The sequence below is a fragment of the Taudactylus pleione genome, unplaced genomic scaffold (genome assembly GCF_031769625.1).
Source record: "Taudactylus pleione unplaced genomic scaffold, aTauple2 ptg000436l, whole genome shotgun sequence".
In the NCBI taxonomy this organism is placed as follows: Eukaryota; Metazoa; Chordata; class Amphibia; order Anura; family Myobatrachidae; genus Taudactylus; species Taudactylus pleione.
This window is the reverse complement of record NW_028284838.1, coordinates 8547359-8566601: the sequence shown is the minus strand read 5'-3', so window position 1 is coordinate 8566601 and position 19243 is coordinate 8547359. Positions and strand designations below refer to the sequence as shown.

General features: G+C 40.0%; 1 protein-coding gene across 10 annotated transcripts in view; it reads left to right on the top strand.

Annotated features, from left to right (window-relative positions):
- Positions 1-19243, top strand: part of MBNL1 (muscleblind like splicing regulator 1) — a 183918-nt gene that overhangs the window by 9391 nt on the left and 155284 nt on the right. For 9 of the 10 annotated variants that reach the window (XM_088447699.1, XM_088447698.1, XM_088447697.1 and 6 more), the window contains exons 1-2: positions 15697-15769; positions 15900-16815. In XM_088447699.1, the coding sequence (XP_088303825.1) occupies positions 16642-16815 (174 nt within the window). In that variant the 5' untranslated portion in view covers positions 15697-15769; positions 15900-16641. Of the gene's footprint in view, positions 1-15696; positions 15770-15899; positions 16816-19243 lie in introns of those variants that run through there. The other variant, XM_088447691.1, reaches the window with a different exon arrangement.

Below are 19243 nucleotides of genomic sequence, written 5' to 3'. Positions count from 1 at the left end.
CTCCCAGTGATGCGACCAGAATTATTCAGTTACTTGGTGGGAAAAGTTGTTACAGTAGCGCAACACTGAGTTACTTCCCCTTTGTCTTCTAGATCTCCAACTGTATAATGGTCTGCTTGCATGTACGTACATCTGTAAAATTGAAAAAGTGGTGCCTTTTATATCCGGTTCACTTTACAATGTACTTTTGTGCATCTAGCTGTTCTAGACATGTTTTATCATCTCCTCCTTTATAATCCTAAAAGGCTTGCAGGCAGGGCAAGGACCAAAACGTTTTGCTGTTTATTTTCATAACTGATATGTGTTGTAATGTCATTTTGATGCAATACCTCCTGGTGGTATACTTCCAACTGAAATAGAGGTGAGGACATCACTTTACAGATCATTGCTGAGGATTCGCCTCGCCTAGACTGTTCATTTGTGAAGATCACGTCTCCAGAAGGTCATAGATAAATGAATGACTGTGCCAGAAAGGGCTTTTAAAGGGAACGTGATATTGTTTTATATTGTAAAATTCAAAAGAAAAATAGTTGGAATTGGATTTTAAACTGAGTATTTATATGGCTGTAACACTAGCTGGAATCCCAAATTCATCTTTGAAAAAATTGTGTTTTTTTTAGGTACAGTAGGTTCAGGATTCGATTTCCTCCACCCCCACAACGTGCAAATGTACTAGTACAAGAACCAGCTAAAAATACAGTTATAATCAATATTATAGAAAAAGCATTTTCTTACATGAGGAAAACTGCCAAAGTACAACAGTAATAGATATTTGTATATTTAAAGGAATGCAGAAATAGAATGACATCATTTAGAATATTATTGTTGAAGAAAATAAAACACTTATATTGTAAATGTTTTGCCCATACGTCTTCAGTAACATATGGATTATAGACTGTGAATATGATGTGATTAACTTGATATTCCCTGTAAAGCGCTGCATAAGTTGTGTGCGCTATAGAAATACATAAGTAATAGTGGCCCTCGTTCAGAGCCGTACGCTCTGAGCAGAGCGCACGCTCTGAATGAGGGCCGTCCGCCATAACTATGGAGTGTCCTCCTGGACGCTCGTATAGCTGTGGGTCACCACCCACAGCCTATACGAGCGTGCAGTTTGATGGCCGCGATGGTCGTGACCATCGCGACCATCGAAACTGCGAGCCGAAGCCTGCGGTTGAGGTTTTCAACCGCAAGGCCCGGAGTGATTTTGGCTCTATCAGAGCCAAAATCACTCCCACTGACATCACTAGTGATGTCAGTGGGCCGGTTTCTGACGGGAGGCGTTCCCTTGGGAACGCCCCCGTCAGGGAGGCACGCCCCCAGCACGCCCACCAAAGGGGGCGTGCTGTCAATCAACATCGACAGCACGCCCCCTTTGATCAGACACAACGAGCGAAGGAAAGTCCTTCGCTCGTCGCGTCTGGCGCATGCGCACGACGGAGCTCCCTCCGTCGTGCGCATGCTCAGTGCAGACCATCGACCCACTTGCGAGCGGACAGCCGCTCGCGAGTGGGTCTGAATCAGGCCCAGTGTTCACTCTAGCTCCGGCGGAAGGCAGGGCGCCGGAGCTAGAGAGGGCACCTTTGCGCGCGCACCCGAAAAGGGGGCGTGTCTATAAGACGCGTCCCATTTTCATCACTCTTGCGCTGCAGACAGGGAGAATAGATGCCGGGCACATGCGCCCGGCGTCTATTCTCCGGCGGTGACCTGGTCACTGCACATTTCTCCACCCGCGGGACACTGCGACCCGCGGGTGAAGACGGCACCCGCAGGCTGTGAGGGCAGGGCGCTTTTTGCTCTCCTTCTGGAGGACAGGGTGCTTTTTGCCCCCCAGAAGGAGGGCAGGGCGCCACGCCCCTCTAAAACAGCCTAGTGGGAACGCTAAGTAAAGAGTAAGGGCCTGATTGAGAGTTTTACGAAATGCTGATGTTTTCGTAGTTGAGCGATAATCGCCAATCCGCACATGTGTCTAATCTACATTGCTGTAGTTGCTCACAGCGATTATTTAATCACCGTGTGATTGACAGTCAGGGAGCATTTTGGGGAAATAACGGGAAGTGGTGGCAAAGAAGCCAGGTGTGTTGTGACCAGCAGAGGCTCTTACCTGAGGCAGGCTGCCGCTGCTGCTGGTCTGGCCGTCGGGTCCTGGCGCACTGCTGCTCATTACTGTTTCCCAACACACCTGGAGGCGAATTGCTGCATGATACAGTGTTGCAGTATCTGGTGATGCTCACCATTGCGTCCCAGTTCACTTGGAGATACACTGCTGTTCACTACTGTGTCCCAGAATCTGCAAGTGCACTACAGCTCACTATTTTGCCCAAGCACACCTGAAGCTGCACTGCTGCTCACTACTGTGTTTCAGCACATGGAGCTCTACTGTTGCTCACTACTGTGTTCCAGCACACCTGGAGTTGCACTGCTGCTCATTACTATGTTACAGAACACGTGGAGGTGAATTGCTGCTCATTACAGTGCTGCAATATCAGATGGTGCTCACTACTCTGTCCCAGTTCACCTAGAGCAGGGGTGGCCAACCATTCGGAGGTAAAGAGTCAAAAAATATATGTAATCAATCGAAAGAGCCGATAGCATGCAAAAGAGGGGCGTGGCCTATCTGGCACAAGGCCACGCCCCATTTTTGTGCGCACGCCTTTGGTATGACATTTGCAGGAGCATGACCTTGTGTCACACCCCCGTTTTTAGTCACGCTGGGGGCGAGCCCAGGACATTAAAAATAAACATTTTACATAATCTTCCCAATATACATTTTTCACTGTTCAAGTGAAAGAAAAAGCCAGAGCAGCATAGAAAACATTGAAATAGCCACGTTCACATAAAATACATATTGAAATCCAGAACCACATCAAATACATTGAGAATGCCAGTGGCCATTATGCTGTGCCCCCTGTAGTTGTGCCCCATATGCAATGCCCCCAGTAGTTGTGGCCCTTATGCAATGACCCCTGTAGCTGTGCCCATTATGCAATGCCCTCTGTACTTGTGCCCCTTCTGCAATGCCCCCCCTTATGCTGGCACTGCTCCACGACGTCAGGGCTCCCGAGTCCCGCCGCAGCCGTCGCTGCTGCTTCTGCCGTCGCGCCATCGCTGCTGCTTCTTCTGCCGCATGCTGGATATAACTGGATCCAGCAGACGCGCGGGCTCCTCACATTGCGGGTGACGTCTGCCAAGCCGAGAGCTGTATTAGAAGCTCAGAAGAGCCTCATGAGGCTCGAAAGCCGCCGGTTGGCCACCGCTGACCTAGAGATACACTGCTGCTCAGAATTGTGTCCCAGCTGACCTGGAGGCGCACTGCTGCTCAGAATTGTGTCCCAGCACACCTGTTGAGAGCCACTTTTCTAAAACAATAATATAAACAGGTATATATATATTTAAATATAAGGGGTATTGTAAGATAGAACAAGTTTCAAAAGTTGGAGAAAAAGACCTGCTTCTAAAAGTTTTCAATTCTTGGAAGATTAATTGTCTCTCACTGCTGTATCAGACTACAATTGTGCACTCTATTCTTTTAAGTGTCCTATTTAATTTTGATATTTCTGTATACCAGTTTACATAGTGAACACTAAAATATATCTACAGTATACAGAGTACCTTAACAGAAATGTTCATGTTATGCATATGATATCTATAACATGTATGTTACACTTAGGGGGGAATTCAATTAGCCGCAATAAGCCTCTTTTGTGCAAAAAATTTCAATTAGCTGCAGTTTTCGCAAGTGTGAATTTCCATAGCATAAAATTGAGAAAAGTTTTCACCACTTCCTGAGCAGGCGAAAAGTTGGAGTAAATCCCTATTTCAAGGTAAAAATGTCGGGATTTGGGTCAGAACCACTAGGTCACCCTCCTTAATGACTAATTAAACAAAAATAAGTTTTTAATTAGCTTAATTTGGCCAATAATGACATGTCATTTTTTGGGTGAAAAAAGTTCAAAGTGCAGGAAAAATGGGTTAATTGATGTGGGACAGGTATATGGGGTGCTGTATGAGTGGGACAGGTATATGGGGTGCTGTATGAGTGGGACAGGTATATGGGGTGCTGCATGAGTGGGACAGGTATATGGGGTGCTGTATGAGTGGGATAGGTATATGGGGTGCTGTATGAGTGGGACAGGTATATGGGGTGCTGTATGAGTGGGACAGGTATATGGGGTGCTGCATGAGTGGGACAGGTATATGGGGTGCTGTATGAGTGGGACAGGTATATGGGGTGCTGTATGAGTGGGACAGGTATATGGGGTGCTGTATGAGTGGGACAGGTATATGGGGGTGCTGTATGAGTGGGATAAGTATATGGGGTGCTGTATGAGTGGGACAGGTATATGGGGTGCTGTATGAGTGGGACAGGTTTACAGGGGTGATGTATGAGTTGGACAGGTATAAGGGGTGCTGTATGAGTGGGACAGGTTTACAGGGGTGATGTATGAGTGGGACAGGTATATGGGGTGCTGTGTGAGTGGGACAGGTGTACGGGGTGCTGTATGAGTGGGACAGGTATATGGGGTGCTGTATGAGTGGGACAGGTATATGGGTTGCTGTATGAGTGGGACAGGTTTACAAGGGTGATTTATGAGTGGGACAGGTATATGGGGTGCTATTTGAGAGGGACAGGTGTACAGGGGTGATGTATGAGTGGGACAAGTATATGGGGTGCTGTATGAGTGGGACTGGTGTATGGGGGTGATGTATGAGTGGGACAGGTATATGGGGTGCTGTATGAATGGGACAGGTGTACGGGGGTGCTGTATGAGTGGGACAGGTGTACAGGGGTGATATACGAGTGGGACAGGTGTACGGGGTGATGTATGAGTGGGACAGGTGTACGGGGTGATGTATGAGTGGGACAGGTGTACGGGGGTGATGTACGAGTGGGACAGGTATATGGGGTGCTGTATGAATGGGACAGGTGTACGGGGGTGATGTAGGAGTGGGACAGGTGTACGGGGGTGATGTACGAGTGGGACAGGTGTACGGGGGTGATGTACGAGTGGGACAGGTGTATGGGGAGCTGTATGAGTGGGACAGGTGTACGGGGGTGATGTATGAGTGGGACAGGTGTACGGGGGTGATGTATGAGTGGGACAGGTGTACAGGGGTGATGTATGAGTGGGACAGGTGTACGGGGGTGATGTATGAGTGGGACAGGTGTACGGGGGTGATGTATGAGTGGGACAGGTATACGGGGGTGATGTATGAGTGGGACAGGTGTACGTGGGTGATGTATGAGTGGGACAGGTGTATGGGGGTGATGTATGAGTGGGACAGATGTAGGGGGGTGATGTATGAGTGGGACAGGTGTACGGGGGTGATGTATGAGTGGGACAGGTGTACGGGGGTGATGTATGAGTGGGACAGGTGTTTGGGGGTGATGTATGAGTGGGACAGGTGTGCGGGGGTGATGTATGAGTGGGACAGGTGTACGGGGGTGATGTATGAGTAGGACAGGTGTTTTTAAGATTGCAGGTGAGTGTTAGAAGAATATTTTGAACTTATTTTAAAAGTATCTGTAAATAACACAAATGTATACGTATAGGCATTTTTTATGCATCCACCAAAAGAACATTTATTTTGCCAAAAACACTTGCTTTCTATCATTTGACTGTTTGAGAAATATGCATATAACAGCCATTTGACACAATTTAAGAACCCAAAATACTTTTATTAGTGTCACTAATACAGTTCTATATTGTTATCCTATATCACTTTGCCGTTTTTTGGGGTACAAGCAGATTTCCCCATTTTCACCTATACTTATCGCCAGAAGTATTTTTGTGCAAATGCTGCTTCGCGACTTTTGGGATTGAATTGCGCGAAAAACAGGTGTGCGCATAGACACGATAAGCAGAATTTGCACACGAAGGGTGCAAAAACTTAGCACACGAAAAATGACTGCATTATTAATTGAATTAACCCCATACTGTACAGCCAAGTCCAAGTCCTGGTCAGTGCTTTTCAGACCTTTAGCCTGGGACGGGCCCTCTGATAAACTGGGAGTGTGGTGAGCATTGAACACTTCCCCCATTCACAACTTTATTTAGCTAAATTCGTATAAGGTACTTAAGCTACTACATGTATTTTGAATTAATAGTCTTTTAAGCAGGTGCCCCAGTTTTACACTTCCGCCCAAGGAAGGACAATACAGTATTACTCTGAATAATTGCTGATAAAGAGGCTTCCAATGTACATATTTTATGGAAGACTTTCCACATTTATAATAAATGCAGACTGGTCTTTCTTTTGTCTGACAATATTTTTAATACCCTCTAAAATATCACATTGAAAAGCTCAAAGGGTTTATTTAATTGTCATTTAAAGATTTAAGTCCATCCTGAAAGCCGTATGTAAATATTTGCTCCAGTCTTTGTTTGATGTGTGATCCTGATGCCATCATTAGTTAAACAGATAAATATAAGTAGGTCATATGCTTGAATTTATTGCTACTGGTTAAAGAGAACTATGTTATTTTTTTTTTAAACTGAAGCTTCAGTTTACATAGGACTTAAAACAAATTAAATTTGCTAGTTATCTTGTGATCCCCATTCTCCAGGAGCTCACAATATATCAGTTCCATTATGAACTGTAGTTAAGAAGCTGTGGTGCTGAATCCACATTTATGTAACAGAGAGGAGATGTCAAGACGCTGCTAATGTTAGGAAGGGCGCTCCGACTTTCCAAATACAATTTATATCAGCCACAAGTTTGGAGGTTTCTTCATGTGGAAAACAAACTTAAATTCTGCCCATCTATAGAAGATAAACACATATGTCACCATTACTATTATATACATCATATTAAAATAGAATTCTCATGTTTATAACTGGACTTTACCTTCACTTTATTTGTTTATGTACAGTATGTACTGTATAAAGATAAGAAAAAATAGAGAAACGAGCATTTTCTATGCAACTTTGTTAACCTTTGTTATATTATTAAATACAGTTAGGCAGAATAGAGCTGGACAAGACAGATATTGGCATATATTCAACCCCAGGGGCAGAACTATGGGAGACAATGGAGGCGCCTGCCGCCGTGCGCCAGCACTGAAGGGCCACCTCCTCCATTGCCCACAATATATACTTAGGGCTGTAAATATGTTCCTGGAGTGTACCATCACAGCCGCCCAATACATGGCACCTCTCCCCGCCACCTGAGAAGCTGCCATAACCATATACTAGTGGAGGGCTCTGTGTCAGATCATCAGCTGCCACTTCCGTCTATCTATAGCTTGTCTCTGCTCATTGGTGTCGCTGCCACTCAGCAGCTTCTTATGCCAGTGTGACACTTACGGAGCCCCCCCTCACCCACAACTCCCCGTCCCACTCCCCGAAAAAGGTGTTTTGGGGGATATCCTGCAAATTTACTTTAATAGAAACAAATTCACATATTCTATATTCGTGTTTTTTGTGCGTGTGGATAGATAGATAGATATCATATTTATTTTCCCTTTTTTAGGGGGTGGGTCACCAAATTATAACTTGCCTCCAGGCGTCTGGGATGAACTTACACCACTGTTCAACCCTAGTAGTTTGTCTTACTGTACAAGTACATTCAGTCAGTGAAGATATTTTACTGACCAATGTGTTTAATGCAGAATTTTAAATGTTGGAATCTATTTTTTCTTTTAATCATGTGGGATGTATTCAAGAACAGACAACCCTTCAATGTGTATTTGCTCTGTGAATGGCCAAATCTATTTAACACGTTGCTTATCTTTCTGCCAAGGACCCTAAATGTCTTTATGTGGCTGACATTACAGTAGTTTTCACTGTTAAATGACATTTCCTTAGGAAATAGTGGTCAGTGATAAACATTCACTGAATTTGCTGTGTCTTAGGGTGCATGTGACTATCATCCTAACTGTTCTTTATGTAACTTTGCACAACTTGTGCAGATACGGTAGGAACTCTCATCCTGGCTTTATAGTTTTTACCATCTGGATAAATGATATTGCTCACTTTTTCCGGGTCAGGCATGCAAAGAGGGGACTAGGACTGGCCAGCGAAGCGGTAAGCATCGTCTTACCACTTGCCAGCTAAGATTGCTTAAGAGCTGAATACCACTTATTTGTTCTAGTGAAGTTTTTTTTTTAGTAAACTGCATCGAACACTGATAGAGTAGAAAATCAGCCTTATCGCTGTAGATTAGTAAGTACTGTAGCATCTTTATACCTGCGATTGAAACTGCTGCAACCAAATGACATGTACCATTCCACACTACGGTTCGTTGATCTCTTTTCCAATTTCTGTTTGTCCCTGATTTGTTAATAAAATACAATTGAATAGAATATAAATAGAGTATGTTGTACATTTGCTAGATTTACGTTTACTGCACACTATTAATACATAAGATGGTGATTCTGGCAGCTGAAAAGTAACATAAAGCTTAAGAAGCCTTAAGCTGGCCATACATCAGACCAACTCTCCTCCAACCATCCAACTAGTTCAGTGGTTCTCAAACTCGGTCCTCAGGACCCCACACAGGTCACATTTTCTTGGTCACCCAGCAGGAGCACAGGTGTAGTCATTACTGGCTGACACATTTTAAAAGATCCACAGATGGAGCTAATTATTTCAGTTGTGATTCTTTGAGGAGACCTGGAAAACATGCACTGTCTGGGGTCCTGAAGACCGAGTTTGAGAATCTGTGAACTAGTTGGTTGGTTGGAATGAAAATCCGGTAATGCACGGGAGCAATTGACAATTAGCTATTTGCTCCCACCAGAAAACACGAAAAAGGCAAGTTGGTTAAATCTGTTTGATTTAAAAAACTTGTCTGAACAACAGCTTTAGTCCATTTTCCAGTGTTTGGGAGCAAATGGCTGTTTGTCATTTGCTCCCATGTATTACCGGATTTTCATTCCAACCACCAACTAGTTGGATGGTTGGAGGAAAGTTGGTCTGGTGTATGGCCAGCTTAGATTTTGTTGGCGAAGGTAGGTTAAAGTAATAAGGGGGTAACTGCACAATCCATTAATCAAAAAACTATTTCTATGCCTGTCAATTAAAAACACGTATTCACTTGACTCACACATTTGAAAGTGTGCATTTAGTTATTCTTCAAAGTCCATTTTATCTTTGCTTTTATTTTCTTTTTCTTTTTAACATTCTTTTTGTCCACATTCATTATGGCTATAATTGCTGCTGATTTTATGTTGTATAATTTTTGTTTTGTATAGAAATTCAACTTTCCCTGAGATTACTGTTGTTCGTTAGGGAGCAGTGCATGGCATATTAGATAATATGGAGGGAGTGGAATAAGGAGAGGATCCGTTTTTTCAATACTCAGTTCATCTCATATAATATCTATGAGAGATTTTATTTTCTTGTAGGTAAGATGAGGTACCATAACAAACTGATAAAAATCATTATTATTGTTTTAAATTAATTATGAAATGCTAAAATCTAACAATTGACACTAATTAGCCTTCACTTAAATATTGTTCACAATGTGCTATTATTTTTATGGAGTATTACAAATGCCTTTATTTATATCCATCATTCTAGCTGTAATTACGGAGATGAACCAAAAATGTATTTTATTTAAATATTAATTACAAGTTTTCAGTTTTTGAAAGTACAAATTTTCTTTATTGTACGTTTCAAACTGCATATTCTTCTATTCTTTTTTTTTTTTTTACATATCGTCATACTTCAAGACACTGTAATAATGAAAACCTTTCTATCTTAATAATTAAATGTTTAAGCAGCGAAAGTTAATATTTCAAAGAATAACGTTTTCCAAAATATTTTGAAAAATTTTATTAATGGAGTCAATATTTCAGCCCCAAATTGTTACCTTTATTAAGATAACCAGTTGTGTACACAGAATTTCCTATACTCTCCAGCATAAATATTTGAAATTGGTGCTAAGAAACTCCTGACATCACACCATGTTGTTTCGTTAGACATTGCAGTTAAGCCATATGGCTGAACTTACTTGTGAGAAGATATTCAAAAGACATTCAGAAAACAAATAAAATGTTAAGCAGAGCAATTCGGAAGGCAACATCCCCAAATACCATCAAGTACATGTTGTCGGTATAATACTTCATCAGACAAAAAAAGATAAAATGCCATTGAAATCAATTCCAAGTTCATTAATTAGTCCATTAAGAGCCTAGTCTCATAGTTTCAAGGGACTAGTAGGATCATTAATATAGTAATAATAAACATACCTTCTAATACAGAAGGAGATCCATATGTGCGCCTTGTCTGGAACAATGAATAGATATGTCTCTGCAATAGGACTGTGTGGTTATCAAAATCATCAGTCGTATACATAAATTTTAATTTGCACAGTTTGAGGATTCATTGGGTTTCTCGTTTGGACAAGTTGCTGTCCCCTTCTTTGTTTGCAGATGCTTTTGGTCAATAATTATATTGAAGTTGTAAAAGGGTGCCTTTACTCCTCTAAGTGTCCTGCTGCGGTTTGTTACTTTTGCCTTTTTCACTTGCTACTATGTTCCAATACTTATTGACTGTATCCAAAATGGTTTTCCTTTTAGTAAAGTATGTACTCACAATGGAGCATTCTAGAAATTAGCTACATTTTCAAAACTGTTCTGTGAAAAATTTGACTTGTTCTGCACATGGCCAACAATTTTGCTGGGAATATTTTAGCCTTAAGTGTTTCAATTCCATCCCAGGCACACTGTATAGCAGCATGAATTGCCGGCTTTATTCATTCTGTGAATAGAAAAAGTGTGGAAAAGCAGCACTAAATATATGTAAACACTTATTAAAAAAGAATAACATAATACACAATTCAAAATTGGAAATAAAATATTATTATTAGAAAGCACCAATATCAGAATCCAATAGTTTGGGTATATGGGGAGAGATAAAGTACCAACCAAACAGCTCCTAACTGTCATTTTTCAAACACAGCCTGTAAAGTGACAGGAGCTGAATGGTTATTACTCAATCTCTCTCCACTTTAACTCTCTACAAGGCACCAGCCATTAAATTAATATTGTCTCTTGAAATTGAAAAACCAAACAATACTAAATGTTGAAATATAAAGAAATTACCATCCAGATGATATCCAGTATATAGCAGGTTAAGGATTACCAGCTAGGTGAGCTCGTAGGTCCGTACAGTCTGCCTAGCAATGGAAGCCTTGCATCTAGTTGATACAAGGTCATTAAGGTCAAACAACTCCACTTGTCTCTACAGAGTACGTTGTTCTATACATCTCATTCAGAATGGGCCCTTACATGAAAACTACAAATGTTTATTATTTGTAGAATCATGGAGTTTTAAGGCCCCCATATACGGCACAATATATGTACTGATCCGACGGATCGGCACGATATAGGTGCTATATCGTGCAGTGTATAAGCTTGATATCGTACCTGATATCATGCTGCGTGCTCCCGCGGGATCGTATATATTGCATCCCCAGATCTTCCCGCAGGTTCATCTGATCTGGGATGTGATGCACGATCCCAATCATATGGAGGAGGGAGCTGGCATATCGTGTGGTCAGCAGGGACTGCACGATTGCCGGCGGTGCCCATACGCGGTGCATTGCTTATACCTTTATTAATAGAGGTCTATAAATTCTTAAATGTAGCTTTTGGTATCTTTGCAATTCCTCTAAACATCATACAATTTGATCCTTGGGTCGGTTTGCTGGTACATTTGCTGCTGAGAATCTTGGCAACATTATTAAGTTTTCTTTATTCTCAATTTGTAAATAATCTTTCTTACTGTTAAATGATGGACCTCAAATTGTTTGGAAATGGCCTTATAAACTTTTCCATAATGATGCACACCAACTATTATTTGCTTGAGATCATAGTACACATCATTTTTTCTGTTATCACACACCTAAATGCTAAATACTCAAGCTTCATCTTTTATATAGATGGTAGCACTTCATGGTAATCAAATAATGAACGGTACTTGATTAGCAGAATGTAACCATCTTGATTGATATGGAAGCAAAAATACTGTCATGTATTTATTTTTTCGCTTATGGCTTTTTCATGTTGGCTTCATTTTTATTTAACATATGTCAAAGTATTTTATAGGTAATTTGTCTCATACAACTACTGTAGATTTACAACATTGTAAAACTTGATGAGGACTAAATGATTATTATATTCTGATAGTAAAACACAAATTTAAAAGGGATTATAATGTATTTTCCACATGAAACCAACCAGGAAGATTATCCTATGTTGATCACATTCAAAAGTGAACCTACAGATGTGTCCACATAGATCTATCCTCCGTGCGCTACATGTCTCGTTACACATAACATGTGAGCGCTGTGCGACCCTTGTGGCACCAAGCTTCTTTTTTCCCTTAAAATGCATCTTATTCACAAAGCGATGCGAATAGAACGCACGAGCAGCTTTTGCTGATTAATATGATATTCTGTGTGCTACTACGCTTACTGTATATCTGCATGCGAAATGCAACGTTACAGTGTCAGTGGCTGTGACACTGTAACGTAGCAGTTTGCATGCAGATACAGTTGCAGATTGTAGCACATAGAATATACGCATGCTGAATGTCATTTTAATCAGCAGAAGCTGCTTGCGAGTCCTATTCGCATTACTGTGCAAAAAGTCACACGAAAAAACGCTCAGCACTACTGAGTCACGCTACAGCATGGCATGACCAGAAGGGCTGTTGAACACGCGCAAGGAGGCTAGATGTACATGTGTACATGTATAACTGGTGTTTCAAGTTCAGTTATTCAGCAAATATAAAAAAAAGTGCTTATCGTACTTTTTCTAAATACGAAAAGATGATAATAAAATAGAGAAAAAGCAAAGCAGCCTCTGAAAAAATGTTGGAAACATGTAGGTATAAAGGGCTTTTTAATGCTTCAGAGGCATTTTCACAGATAGGTGGCCTCCATACCTAGATAGGTCTTCCCGGTGGTGTGCGCTAGAGTCATGCGTCAGCCCCTCTTAAGGTCTTCCCAGCTGCAACAACAATGTATTCGGAAAGATGGTGAATATGCAGAAGAGTGCAAAGACTCTGGCACAATACTATCTTTCCGAATGTATATAAGGAAATATGGTGCCATCGGGAGGACCTTTTGGAGTGGGTGCCACATGGACTCTGAAACTATGGTGGATCTTTCATTTGTGTAGGGTGTGCTGCATGGGTCCACCCTGTACCCCTTTGCCTGTGTGCATGGCATACCCAGCACCCATTATAGATTCACCGCTGAATCATTTGATGCTCAGCATGGAAAGGAATTAGAGCCCATAACTGCTCAACAGTATTTAATCATATGGATAATCAAAGGTAAAGAAGTTTAATATATATCAAGGCACAAAATAAAAAAATATTTGAAAGTTCTGTTCATGGGGGTTAATGCTAATAGGGCTTTTAATGTAGCCTGAAGACCCTCAGTTAGGGGGATAATTTAATGTTTACTTACAGTAAGGTGTGCCATCAGGAGGTGGTTCCTAACAAAAGTTCTGTTTATGACATGAGAATTATTTATGTTCTGTATGCACAAGGGGTTATTGATAAAGGTCCCGATCTGAGAATAGAAACTATAGTAAATATAGTTTCTATATTTCTGATGACTTGAGCTCGACGGCTACTCATTGCAGAATGTTCTTTGAAGAAATAAAGTAACAACAATTTGAATTCTCGCTTTTGTTTCATCAACATTTTTAAATGCAAAAGTTATAAAAAAAATAGAGAAGCCCCTCCCCCCCACATATAGATACCATTAACTAAAATACCTTGATATAGTATATGGTGTGCTGGACATGACTGCCACAGCATATATAATAGCTAAATGCATGGTGTCACTAGTGAGACACAGTACTGTCACCGAAACACTGCAACTTCATTTTGTTTGACTTGTTTCAGTAAGCAATTTCAAGAGAACTTTGATAACAATATGGTACTTTGCAGAAAAAGGAAGCTAATGACACTCCTAACTTATCCATACTACCATTAGCAGTGGACGTAGAGCACTTAAAATTATTTTTAAATGATCTCACATAAAAGACTGGATGCTAATAGTGTTAGACATTTAGTGCATAACTTTTTGAACACTAGACAAGACAGTTATAATCTTATAGAGCAACATGCATGAATTTGGGGTAGAGTGACAACGTCCTGTAAGTTAATACCTAACATTATATTGGTGTCGTGTTTTAGGATGTTAAGCAATTACCAAAAAATTATAATTACTTTTTAGTAAATATAAATGCAAGCTACATTGTTACAAATAAGTCAAATAAATTTCCCCAGTTTGACAACCCCTAAACTACCTATATTACTTGAGGATAAATGCAATCTCAGGGTTTGAAATGTTTTTCATAACTTTTACCTTAATATATACTTCGTTTTCTGTGGGTTGACATTTATTTACGTGTGTGTGTTCCTGTCATAGGTGATTGGTAGATGTGTGAAGAGCTGCCTTACCTTTTGTACATCTACCTTGTACTAACAGGGTGTAAATTTACTAAAGTGAGAGTTTTTTAGAAGTGAGTTTTAAAAGTGATGTTGCCCATAGCAACCAATCAGATTCTAGCTATTATCTTCTAGAAGGTGCTAGTTAAATGTTAAGTAGAATCTGATTGGTTGCTATGGGCAACAACACTTTTAAAACTCACTTCTAAAAACTCTCACTTTAGTACATTTACCCCCTTGTCTCTTTTATGTAGCCCGTCTCATTGAATTGCAAAATAAAAAATGAAAAGATGTGTCATGAAATTAGGGCGGATGCTACCACGTGTTTTATTTTCTGGCAAGGTGTCACCATTTTGTGGTGAAGCAATGGAAAACGCTGAAAGAAACATGCCATTTTAAAACTAGAAGCCCAGAGGTGTGAAGATAATGGTTTGCATATGACGAGACCAGTGTCGGCATGTTATTAATATATAGAGCTACTTTCTGGCAGTGGAACAGCGTGCTACAGTTTATTGTGTTCTGGAATCAAAAAAACCCTTTGACGATTGAACAGCAGCGATGCCTGAAGCTGGAGAGAAGCACACGTAGATCCCTCTTTTTCGCATGTTTTCTAGATTTCTGTTTGTGGTATGAAGTTATTTTTTTGCCCCTCTTAGGGAAAACAAGTGCCAGGATAGATAGCTTTTGTTCATATTCTCACTATTCTGTGGTATATTGACAAAGTGTCTACTTTGGTGTACAGCATGGTTCTGTAGCTCGGGCTAATGCAGTTTTGCGTGCATAGGCAGGGAATGCTTATAGTTTTGTAGGAAGTAAATGTGATAGGTCAGAAGAATGTACCATTTATAAACACCCCTCCGTTTCATCTATACTCGTGTGTGAGATATTGCAGGCTGTATACGAGGCAGTGCAGGCTACGTAGGCAAAGAGCCAGCCTGGAAGTGATCTGCAGTTTCAGGGCTTGCCTTTTCGTCTAGTGATTTTCCAAGCGCTTCTGCTTCTCTTTTTTTCTTTCCCCCCTTTTGAGGGAAGGGGGGGTGTTATATTGAAAAATAACATGGTTCAGTCCACTAACTGCATGCTGCATGTCGGGTAAATTCAAAACTCACATGCAAAGGCTGGTGCACGAGAATTATTTACATCTGATGGATATATCCTTTGCTTATTGCATAGTAATGAGCTTCTGACAGGCGCGACCTTTCATAAGACAACCCACATTATTGGCTTCCTGCCCAGAATATTGCTGCAACATTATCTGTGATTGGTTATCTCCCTATCATGCATTGCTTCACAAGGGAAACAGCCCTTTTTTTTTAATAAATCTACGATGGCTGTCTGCAATATGCTACTCTGTAAGTATTTTGCATGGGGAGAAACAGGCAAAGCTTAGATTCTGCGCTGCAGGTACTTGGGGAGGAATCTGTGCAGTAGAAAGTAAAATGCTGCTTGGTTAACATTATAACGTGTTTGTTTTCTCTACAGGTTGGTACTAAGAAGTGCCTTTCCTGACGTCTCTGCTGCTTGGACCCGCTTGTAGAACAGTCTCTGCTTTTGCCTTGCTTGCTGCCAGCTACACTGCAACGAGAGCCCATCCACCCATCTCATCTAGACAGCCCCCCTAATCCTTAATCAAGAAAAATTCTTGTTCGTGAGGCAGTTTTATACTGTTATACTGTTATACAGTAGCAAAAAAAACTATTTGTTGAAAAACTAAGGTATCTGCTGCTAAAGAATCAAGGAGAGAGGGAGAGAGAGTTAAACCCCCATTATTGTTCTATAGTGCTGCATCTATATATGCCAAACTAATCAATACCCATCGCACCGCAGAACCCAGCTGAATTGCCCGCTGAGCTGTGTGGAGATTACCTTTCAGAAAACTTTACTGAGAGCAGCTTGGAAGCCTTTTGCCAGCACAGGGGCTGCCACGTTTTCATGCTTGCATTTTGGGCTGAATATCAGAACTCCAAATGGGTTACTGAGAGTACAGAGAAGTTCCAGGCACCTATTTAAATTCGCCAAATGATTTTAACATTGCAGGACACATAATCTGTTATTTCTAAGGTTGTCGACGAAGAGCGAGAGTGGGACATCTGTATGCAGACACAAACCGCAGAGTTTTACAGTTTAAAAACCACACGACAAAAAAATAACAAAAAAGGACAATCAGAGTTTGGCTTTATTTCTCTACTTTTGAGAAGTTTTCAACTACCTGTAAGTTTTAAGTATGGCTGTTAGTGTGGCACAGATTCGGGACACAAAATGGCTAACGTTGGAGGTGTGTCGGGAGTTTCAAAGAGGGACTTGCTCACGGCCAGACACAGAATGTAAATTTGCACACCCATCGAAAAGCTGCCAAGTTGAAAATGGACGCGTAATCGCCTGCTTTGATTCACTGAAAGTGAGTAAACATTCTATTCCATTACTTAAGATAGGTATTAAACAGATACAACATTTCAAAACAAATGTGATAAATGCACACTGCTCTTTTATATATAGCTCCTTGTATTATCTGCATAGATCTAATGAGTCAAGAAAAGCATAACAATTTATCATTTGCTTGTAATTATAGTTTTTATAAAATAGTGAAATGCAGTATAGAGCTAGGAAATAAACTATTGTAATACTTTTAGTATTATAGTATTTTTATGACATTATTATTTTTCTGAATATTAAATTAAATTTTAAAATAAATTCTGTGTTTTCATATATGACTAAAAAATGTTTCTGCATAACAGCGTTGCTTTTCGTTCAATTTACTGATAGTACACGTGCTTGACCATTATGGTATTCAGTTCATTAATTATTTCCGCCTTACACTAATATGAGAGGCATGTTACATGTGCCATAAGTAGTTTGGAGCGTTTTACCTTCTAAGTTTTAAGAGTTAGAAAATCAACTGCGTTTAACAAAATAGTAATTCTGACGAATGCATGCAGAATGTATCTTTACTTTTAACGGGCTAGTAGAAAAATGTTAGGAAAAGCATATTAAATGCTAGCAATATGCTACACTGTATTTATATTATAATACAGGAATAATGGAAAAGTGTAGCAAAAACTATTGAAGCAATTATGCTGAACAATATATATATATATTTATGGTATGTTAGTCATGGGTTAGTGGTGGTGTACAAAACAAAATGACATAAAGAGCTATGAAGTGTGCATATGTAAATTAGGGCCTTATATGATTTAAAAAAAAAAGAATACATTTATGACAATCAGGCAAATCATCTAGTTATTAAACTGAGATTCACGTAACATGCTGGAAAGCTTTATGACTTTATTTTGTACTGTGCAGCCATGTTTTTTAAGTGCACAATAATAAAAAGATATTCAGAAGCAGAACACTGGGGTGTTATATCTGAGGAAGGAGAAGTGGCTAAATAATTAGGCAGCTGTATAAGGCAACCACATTTTGCAGGCAAAAAAGTTTTTTTATATATATTCTTTCAAGGTATAATGATAATAATACAGTGTCAATAAAACCTTTTGGAAAGGGCTTAATTTCAGATGGCCTTTGTAGCAGAACGATTAGTTTCTTTTCGCTTAGCAATAACCAAGGTGCACTGTGTGTATTGTATTGATACATCTGCTAATTATGGTAGTCATACCTCTAGGGGTGTGCCTAGCCAGGCTATTGCCTGAGGCGGAAACTGAAATGGGGCCCCTTTTCATCCAAATTACGAAATACTATAAACATACAGTAGGTATATGGGTTTTCTGCACTTGAAGTGACAATTACTGTAATTTGAACTAAGCAGTTCCCTTTATTTTAAACTTGCTGCCTGAGACAGCTGTCAAACTTGCCTCTTTTAAGGCATACTTCTACATCTAATACATCAGAATGATTAAAATAGGATTTTATAAGAAGGTACTTCCATTGATTTCCATTCACACATTTTACATGATATTATGCCATGTGGTGTCCATCTAATGTATTGATGTAACTAGTCCCTTGCGAATGGTTAGACTAAATAGGGGTCCATCCCACAAAATGGCTGCCTCAATTCACTTTACAAACCTCTGAATGTCCAGGCTCGTGATTCGCTGGTAAAACTGTTATGACTGTTTTATAAGTTTAAAAAAAAAGTTGAATACATAAGCTCTTTTACAAAGTGTATCATGATTGTATTCTTTTTAAAAGTGTATTCTGATTGTGGTCCATTACCTCATAAATAGCAGATCACATCAGTCATGTTATACATTAGGTAAGCATGCTTTTATTACAGGTATGTTTAAATTCCTTATTTTGTTATTCTTAGTTATTTAAGTTGTGCAGAACTTAATTATTCAACTTTTTTTTTAAACTGTTAAAAAAAAGTCTTAAATCTCAAGCCCTGGATGTTCAGAGCACTCTAAACCAGAGCCAACATGCACTGTGCACATGCAAATATATGCTACCAGTGTTTGTATGCAAAATAATTTTTCCTTTAACAATGAATATATGGCTGTATAAGCACTTGCAGCACTTCTTTGCATCTACAGATAAAATAGATAACTCATTGCTTATATATATATATATATATATATATATTAGGGTTGAGCGGATTGGGTTCTACTCGGTTCCGTTCGGATTTAATATATATATTATAAACTTCACATATGGCATACTTTCCCTAGGAGCAAATATATTCAGTATAAAAAAAATTAATTAAAAACAGTTGTTAGTTTAGCTCCCTAGCAGCTTCTTTCTGAAGTAAACCCCGGAGGTGAGGGGTTGCAGGTGAACATAATATACTCTCTCTAGTCCAGACATCAGTTTTAAAGAAAGACACAACCATTTCAAACAGTGTACATGCAGTTTATAAGTCTCACAAGGCAGTG